This window comes from Schistocerca nitens, chromosome 1 (genome assembly GCF_023898315.1).
Source record: "Schistocerca nitens isolate TAMUIC-IGC-003100 chromosome 1, iqSchNite1.1, whole genome shotgun sequence".
Taxonomy (NCBI): Eukaryota; Metazoa; Arthropoda; class Insecta; order Orthoptera; family Acrididae; genus Schistocerca; species Schistocerca nitens.
Window position 1 is genome coordinate 805,747,243 of NC_064614.1, and position 9,240 is coordinate 805,756,482.

At 46.7% G+C, this 9,240-nt stretch overlaps 1 protein-coding gene across 1 annotated transcript in view; it reads left to right on the forward strand.

Moving 5' to 3' along the window:
* The window catches only part of LOC126204440 (dynein axonemal intermediate chain 3-like), a gene marked incomplete at its 3' end in the record, with an annotated part of 162,842 nt that extends 162,551 nt beyond the window's left edge, over positions 1–291 (forward strand). Inside the window, exon 7 of the mRNA XM_049938862.1 lies at positions 80–291. Coding sequence (XP_049794819.1) covers positions 80–291 — 212 coding nt within the window. The remainder of the gene's footprint in view (positions 1–79) is intronic.
* Positions 292–9,240: the final 8,949 nt, after the last annotated feature.

Genomic DNA, 9,240 nt, shown 5'->3' on the forward strand with positions numbered 1-9,240 from the left:
CCTGTTTCACGTTCATAAACACGACAGTGGTCTGATGGGTAATACCTTGTGTAGTACGGCTGTACGATGGGCTGCGCAGAGCCGGGCGGGCAGCCGCTGCTGTGGCGGTGCAACACGGCGCCGGTGTCGTGGTGCGCGTGGTCCGTGCACCGGCCGTCGCTGCTGCTGGTGGCGCTGGCGGACGGCTCGCTGCAGGCCTGGCACCTGCGCGACAGCACGAGCGCGCCGGCGCTGGCGCAGAACATCTCCGGCCGCGTGCTCAACACGGTCTGCCCGCACCACCTGCCCCTGGCCAGGGACGTGGTCGCCGTCGCGGACTACAACGGTTCGCTGCGCGTCTTCATCCTGCCACCCGGCTTCGCCTCCGACGTCTCGCACGGCAATGTCGAGAAGGAGCGCCTCAAGCTGCGAGAATTTGTCACAGTGAGCGCTCCACAGTTCTGAACTTCCACCACTTTCTCGTCGTGTATTTCAAAGAGGCTGTCGGTCACAAATTTAGATGAGGCAACCGTAATTCATTTACTTGAAGGGTGCGGCTCACATGCAGAGTGTTGTGGTTATCAAAAACTACACTTCATTTAGTGTATAACCAAAGCTGCTGAGAGCCAGGACTGGGCCTGGAGACAGAATGTGTGATTGAGCCCCGTGTACAAACACAGCAACCCTGTGTTATTGTTATTTTGCAGAAGGTTTGACGTGACTTAAACATCTACATTTACATCTACATGGATACTCTGCAAATCACATTCAAGTGCCTGGCAGAGGGTTCATCGAACCACCTTCAGAATTCTCTATTATTCCAATCTTGAATACCGCGCGGAAAGAATGAAGACCTATATCTTTCCGTACGAGCTCGGATTTCCCTTATTTTATCGTGGTGATCGTTCCTCCCTATGTAGGTCGGTGTCAACAAAATATTTTCGCATTCGGAGGAGAAAGTGGGTGATTGGAATTTCGTGAGAAGATTTCGTCGCAAAGAAAAACGCCTTTCTTTTAATGATTTCCAGCCCAAATCCTGTATCATTTCTGTGACACTCTCTCCCATATTTCGCGATAATACAAAACGTGCTGCCTTTCTTTGAACTTTTTCGATGTACTCCGTGAGTCCTCTCTGGAAAGGATCCCACACGGCGCTGCAGTATTCTAAAAGAGGACAGACAAGTGTAGTCTAGGCAGTCTCCTTAGTAGGTCTGTTACATTTTCTAAGTGTCCTGCAGCCTTTGGTTAGCCTTCTCCACAACATTTTCTATCTGTTCTTTCCAGTATAAGTTGTTCGTAATTGTAATACCTAGGTATTTAGTTCAATTTACGGCTTTTAGATTAGACTGATTTATCGTGTAACTGTAGTTTAACGAGTTCTTTTTAGCACTCATATGGATGACCTTTCACTTTTCGTTATTTAGGGTCAACTGCCACTTTTCCTACCATTCAGATATTTTTTCTAAATCATTTTGCAGTTTGTTTTGATCTTCTGATGACTTTATTAGTCGATAAACGACAGCGTCATCTGCAAACAACCGAAAAACTGGAGACATAAAAATACGACAGCTATTTGGAAAGTAAGGAACGCTAAGTCACGAAATGAAAACCACAGCGAAAATCCGATGAAGTTTTCCACAGATACGTTGGGTGGTGTTTCTAGTATGTCCGTAGATAGCGGCAGGTCGCTATTCTGTTTTGAGCGCACAGTGAACACGTAAAGAAGCCTACATAAATAGTGTGTCCCGCCAAGTATGTGTGCCTGCCGAGAGACTCCGCCTGATTTCATGCAACCCCACATAACGTAACTGTCATGCACTTCCTTCTTCATGACAGTTCTCGCCTGCACACTGCATTGGCAATGAAGGCGCTACTGCACCATTTCGCTGGGAAGGGATCACCCGTTATACTGCCTGGACTCGGCTCCCTCTGATTGTAATCTCTGCTGAGGTGAACCGCTGTCTACGGAGACAGCATTTTGGCACTGACAAAGAGCAGCATAGAAAGTCGTCGAAAAACACAGGAGGCTGCCTTCTATTACGAGGGTATTGGAATGTTGGTACAACGCTACGACAGATGTCGAAGTCGGAGCAGTGACTAAGTAGTGAAGTAGCTGGATGATGTACCTAACTGTTTCAAATAAAACAGTTTTGATTTTCACTGTGGTTTCCATTTCGCGATCGATCGTTCCTTACTTTCAGAATAATACTCGTAATACTCACTGGGATGAAATATAGAATAATTATAATTTCTTATTAAATAATAAATAGATATTCACAAATGCAATTTGCACTAAGGTATAATACGTTGCACGAGATACTGCCAGCGGAATTCGAGCGAATTAACTGTTGTTCATGGTGCAAAAAGTTGAATCGTGTTGCAGCGAGCCTCTATGAACAGCGTTAAGCTTGGGTGCATGTTGGATGCAGAGTTAACCTGTAATGTACAGCCAGCGAACGTTCGAGGAAATTATTCGGACTGGGGCGCGTTATTGCACTTTATTTAGGACGCAGATGCCCCTGAAGAAATGGTGCAGAGCAGAAGATTTATACAGGGTGAGCCATAAATGAGGAAAAATATGTCGTGCAAATTGTCACACACTGAGCTACAAACACAAATTCGTTTTCCGCATGTTCCTATGTCAATAAATGACAATGCAATTGAATGGTAAAAATCTGGAAATATGGACTTCTGGGTGTTACTGTGCACCGACGTTGGCCAAGGGGACAGATCGGCAACAGGGCACAACATGCGGGTGTTGTATGTAGTCTACCCGCTCACGAGAAGGCGAGGGATGTGACGTCAAGCGGCGGTCTGCGTGACACTGTAGGCAGTGACAGCGCCCACATCCATATCGTACCGGTTACGCTGGCCGGTATTGTGTATCGTGGCTGGTTGGCATAGGGAAAGGAACGTGAGGAGCGGCTGCACTACTGTACATGCATGTTTTATAATTTGGTTTTTGTGTCCCAGACTTAGTTTTAAGAAACGAGTACATAGATGCAGAGTAGAAAATACAACTACACAGGTATGTGGCAGTTAATACAGACGAACACACTACAGCTGTACAAATCGAAACTAACATAGAAACAATGACCAGAAGCTGCAGTGGCGGCTTATAAATACTGTTCGAAATGACGGCCACGATGTGTGTGGCAAAGATGAACTCTTCACAGGAAGGATTGCTGAACACGATCCAACATGTTGTAACGTCCCCTTAGAAAAATTATACATGACTGTGCTTAAACTGACACACAATATTTTTAGCGCAACTTTGAAAAATCCCTACAAAAGAATGGCCCTGACTAACAATAACCTATACTTTTCATATATCACTTACCTCACAAAAATCTTCGTTACTCGAACTACTGCAATACAGCGAGCGCCACTACTGCCAGCTAAATAAAAGATTCAAACTACTGAAGGCACTAACTACTGAGAGGCATAGTTAGCAAATGAAAGATTTTGATAGGGAACAAACAATGTATTTACCTTAATAGTGTTGAAAAATCATAATATACACTCCTGGAAATGGAAAAAAGAACACATTGACACCGGTGTGTCAGACCCACCATACTTGCTCCGGACACTGCGAGAGGGCTGTATAAGCAATGATCACACGCACGGCACAGCGGACACACCAGGAACCGCGGTGTTGGCCGTCGAATGGCGCTAGCTGCGCAGCATTTGTGCACCGCCGCCGTCAGTGTCAGCCAGTTTGCCGTGGCATACGGAGCTCCATCGCAGTCTTTAACACTGGTAGCATGTCGCGACAGCGTGGACGTGAACCGTATGTGCAGTTGACGGACTTTGAGCGAGGGCGTATAGTGGGCATGCGGGAGGCCGGGTGGACGTACCGCCGAATTGCTCAACACGTGGGGCGTGAGGTCTCCACAGTACATCGATGTTGTCGCCAGTGGTCGGCGGAAGGTGCACGTGCCCGTCGACCTGGGACCGGACCGCAGCGACGCACGGATGCACGCCAAGACCGTAGGATCCTACGCAGTGCCGTAGGGGACCGCACCGCCACTTCCCAGCAAATTAGGGACACTGTTGCTCCTGGGGTATCGGCGAGGACCATTCGCAACCGTCTCCATGAAGCTGGGCTACGGTCCCGCACACCGTTAGGCCGTCTTCCGCTCACGCCCCAACATCGTGCAGCCCGCCTCCAGTGGTGTCGCGACAGGCGTGAATGGAGGGACGAATGCAGACGTGTCGTCTTCAGCGATGAGAGTCGCTTCTGCCTTGGTGCCAATGATGGTCGTATGCGTGTTTGGCGCCGTGCAGGTGAGCGCCACAATCAGGACTGCATACGACCGAGGCACACAGGGCCAACACCCGGCATCATGGTGTGGGGAGCGATCTCCTACACTGGCCGTACACCACTGGTGATCGTCGAGGGGACACTGAATAGTGCACGGTACATCCAAACCGTCATCGAACCCATCGTTCTACCATTCCTAGACCGGCAAGGGAACTTGCTGTTCCAACAGGACAATGCACGTCCGCATGTATCCCGTGCCACCCAACGTGCTCTAGAAGGTGTAAGTAAACTACCCTGGCCAGCAAGATCTCCGGATCTGTCCCCCATTGAGCATGTTTGGGACTGGATGAAGCGTCGTCTCACGCGGTCTGCACGTCCGGCACGAACGTTGGTCCAACTGAGGCGCCAGGTGGAAATGGCATGGCAAGCCGTTCCACAGGACTACATCCAGCATCTCTACGATCGTCTCCATGGGAGAATAGCAGCCTGCATTGCTGCGAAAGGTGGATATACACTGTACTAGTGCCGACATTGTGCATGCTCTGTTGCCTGTGTCTATGTGCCTGTGGTTCTGTCAGTGTGATCATGTGATGTATCTGACCCCAGGAATGTGTCAATAAAGTTTCCCCTTCCTGGGACAATGAATTCACGGTGTTCTTATTTCAATTTCCAGGAGTGTACATAGCAGTTCATGATATCCAGTATTACAAATTTCAAAACTCCGCCATCTCTCTCCCCACATCCACCACTGCTGGCGGCTCACCTCCAACTGCGCAACGCTACGCGCTTTTAACAGCCAACTGCCCAACGCTACAATGGCGAGTATTACAACAATGCAAACCAGCCACAGACTGCACACAGCACAGCCAGTGATTTTCAGACAGAGCGCTACGTGGCGTTACCAATATAAAAACCTAAACAGCCTACTTACATACAGCCTACTTACAATGTCTATATCTCTTTGCGTAATATCATAGACATATTGTATTCTGCGTTGAAGGGTGTTCACATCAACAACCTCTCTTTCATAAATCACAGATTTCAGATGGCCCCACAAAGAGAAATCCAGTGGATTCAGGTGTGGCGATCTTGCTGGCCATGCTACAGGGCCTCCACGACCGATCCATTTCGAAGGGAAGGCATTGTCCAGGTGGCGTCGCACTGTGCCGCTGAAGTGAGCGGGGGTACCATCATGCATGTACCACAGGTTCATACGAGAAGCCAAACTAACGTCTTCGAACAATTCCGGTAAAGTAGCATCCAGGAAACGCAGATACCGCTCTCCTGTAAGCCTTTGTGGTAGCACATGTGGCACTATGAGATGGTGATCAATAATACCACACCAGACATTGACACCGCATCGTTGTTGGTACCCTCGTATCACTGTGCTGTGGGGGTTTTCTTCGACCCACTGGTGCCAATTATGCGAATTCACTATACACTCCTTCGTGAAATAGGCTTCGTCGGTGAACAGTATTGTTCGTGAAAAATGCTGGTCTTGTGTCTGACGCCGTAGGATAAAGTTGCAGAAGTCCAGCCTCCTCTGGTAGTCTTCCGGCAATAATGCCTGTACCTTCTGCATGCGAAAGGGATGGTAATGGTTTCTATGGAGTACTCGCATAACAGTAGATTGTGACATTCCGACCGCAGTGGCAAGAGACCTGGTGCTTGTTGTTCGGTGCTCCGCAACAGTTTGTAACACTTTTTCTTCGTCATCCGCACTGTATGTCGACGGTCAGCCACGACCACTAAATCCTGGAGGTGCTACACATGCACCATACTCCCTCAAGCGCCTGTCCAGAGAGTAAAACGTTTTTGCAGATCGAAGGTGCCGGCTACGAAACCTCTCGTGATACAGTTGCCTTGCATCGTCAACTCTTACATCTGCAAGCCCGTAGATGAGGTGGATGTCGGCGTATTCCTCGTTTGTGAAACTTGCCATGGTACTGTAGAAACAGTGCGACGCGGCCGTTAGCAGCTGTCGACACGGCGAGTATCGGGCAGAGTGAGCAGCGCAGAGGCGTTGTAAACACGTCATGCACGCCGCGGTTTTACTTCTGCCGTTGACCACTCTTTCCGCTTACAGGACACACATTCCCTAATATGGCACTGTACACTCCGTTACCGCCGGCAACGTGTGATTCACAAGTTCGGATACAATTTCACATACATTATCATGGGATTTGTTCTTTCTCGGATCTTTCAAACGCTGGCAGATACTCATCAGCTCATTGGAGTGTCATGTTTTGTATCTGTTGGTGAATGACATGTCGTGATCATGAGGCTCGTCGGTATCTCGTTCAATGGTTAACAAGTGTTTTTGTTTTACGTACACAGTACACCTAGGTGAACGAAATTAACAACGGTGCGTCACGTGTTACGCATAGCAGCATGCGGTCCTCGGCATATTTTTCCTCATTTATGACTCACCCTGTATACAGTTGTATCAGAGTAGCTGTTCCTGCCGCAGAAGACGAACATAAACATTACTTATCAATAATACAATGTCTGCAAATGCTTCATTTTCTATACAAAATTGAATGCTCATCTCTCAGAGTTTAGGTGCTGTTGTTTCAGCTCTTGTTCTTACAGTGGAAACAACGAACTACTGAAGTTAGTTTCTTATTATAAGTCACAGAATACCTTCTTGAAATTTGTTTACTTAGTTTCCGGTATTAAAACACGTGACATTGTTTTCCCACGTAAGTGCGGAAAGACAGGCTTCCTAATTACAGAACTGACACCTAAAGTTAAATACCCTGTCTCCAGTAAGTAATTTTTTTTCAGGGCATTTTGATCTGCATTCACATTTCACTTTTCCGCGCAAATTTTATAGCAAAATTGGAGCAAAATGCGGTAATTACAGATTTAAATACCATTTCTAAATATATCTGCAATTTTGATAACATTAAATTGAAATAATTTCATTGAAAGAAAAGAGTTTGTAGTGTGTGATGCACGATAGCTAAGATCGTGTTCTAAATTTCGCACTCGCTTTTCAATGAAGTCCTTCCAGCACTTTTATTACAATATGCAGTTTCCTTCATCCCTGTACTATTTCAAAACGACGTATTACCGGACATTGCTTTATTAAGAACAAAGTTAAATCCAATGCCCTCTGTTAGTTCAGAAAAATAGAAATATCTATGATACACCTTGTAAAATGTTCTATCACAATCAACATAATTTGGAATGTAGTAAAACAAAAAATAGCCCTAAACCATATCTCTAGTTTCCCCATTGTGGTTCTGAAAGAACTAACACACTGTTGGATGAATCATGAATGAATGTTCAAAGGTTAAATATAAGGGGCGTCCAATAAGTAAGTTTCCATGTTTTGTATATTAAAAAAATTACACACGAATTATCATGTTGAAATAATTTCACTGACATTCTGCAATGCTTCTGCCACTTTTCTATATAGTCGCCATGTTTTTCCAAGCTGTGTTGGTAACATGACACAAGTTTTCCAAACCAGTGTTGTACCAAATGGTTCAAATGGCTCTGAGCACTATGGGACTTAACATCTATGGTCATCAGTCCCCTAGAACTTAGAACTACTTAAACCTAACTAACCTAAGGACATCACACAACACCCAGTCATCACGAGGCAGAGAAAATCCCTGACCCCGCCGGGAATCGAACCCGGGAACCCGGGCGTGGGAAGCGAGAACGCTACCGCACGACCACGAGCTGCGGACAGTGTTGTACCAGATCGAATGCTGTGCTCCTAACCAGCTGCTCACTGTTGATGTGACTTTGTCGTCGGTATTGGAATGCTTAGGTCCTAGTTGACCTTTGAGTTGGGTGAACACATGAAAATCACTTGGGGCAAGAGCTGATCAATATGGAAGATGCGGGAACACTTCCCTATTGAATATTCCGAGCTCCATGTGGGGTCTTTAGAGCTGTTTAAAACCGAGCATTCACATGAAGGAAGAGAACTTGGCGAGACGAAAGTCCAGGACGCTTTCTTTTGATGGCAACATGGAGATACTTAAGAAAATATAGTACCTCTCTGCGCTCATTGTGATGTTGCGCGATAGATAGTAAACGAGCAAAATCCCCTGACTGTTTCAAAATTCGGATGCCATAAGTTTCCCTGCCGAATGTGTGAGCTTTGCCAATTTGGGGCACTTTTCCCAGGTTTCTTCCACACAATGCGCTGACGTTTAGCAGCAGGTTTTGTATGTCCGACCTTGTGACTGGAGGTTTGAGGGACTTTGGCCGTTCACTTATGTAATAAAATGGAAAAACTATAGGCGTCCTCACGGTGTTATTATTATACAGCTTCCAGTTTCGGTGTTTCAGTGCACCATCTTCAGGCCTTAACTGACGCTGAGGATGTTAACTCCACGGTTGGAGACACAACGTCGTTTTTACAGGTAGTCTGCGAAAACCAGTTCATAGATGTTAGCCAATGATGAACCGTTATACAGATGGACTTAAACTCCTCAGCATCAGTTAAGGTCTGAAGGTGATGCACTGAAGCACCGAAACTGGTACCCATCTAATAAATAACTTCGCAAGAACGGCGGTAGGTGTTCCATTTTACTACGTTTTGTCTCGGAATTCGAGTGATGGACCCAGGTCTCATCCCCAGTGACAACCCCCTCTTGAGTCCAACCGTTGCTACTTGTGGACATCACTCAGCAAACATGGCATCCGTCATGCACAGACTTTTCGGTAGTGAAGATGGTCTGCCAGGATCTTTGCGATGGATGAGTGTCCAATTGCAGCCCCAGGAGGTAGCCGCATTAGGATGTCAGTGGTAACACAACGATATTCCTTCACAATACTGCGAATTGCAATAATGACGTCATTACGTGTCGTTGTAGTGGAGCTCCCTCTGCGCTGTTCGTCTTGCTCATCTCCCCGACCTTCCACATACGGTACGCGTCAACGTCGAATCAGTTAAATGATCATACAGCCTTCCCCATAGGAAGAGATTAACACTCTATGCATATCGACAGCGGATATTTGTTTTGTGAAAAAAT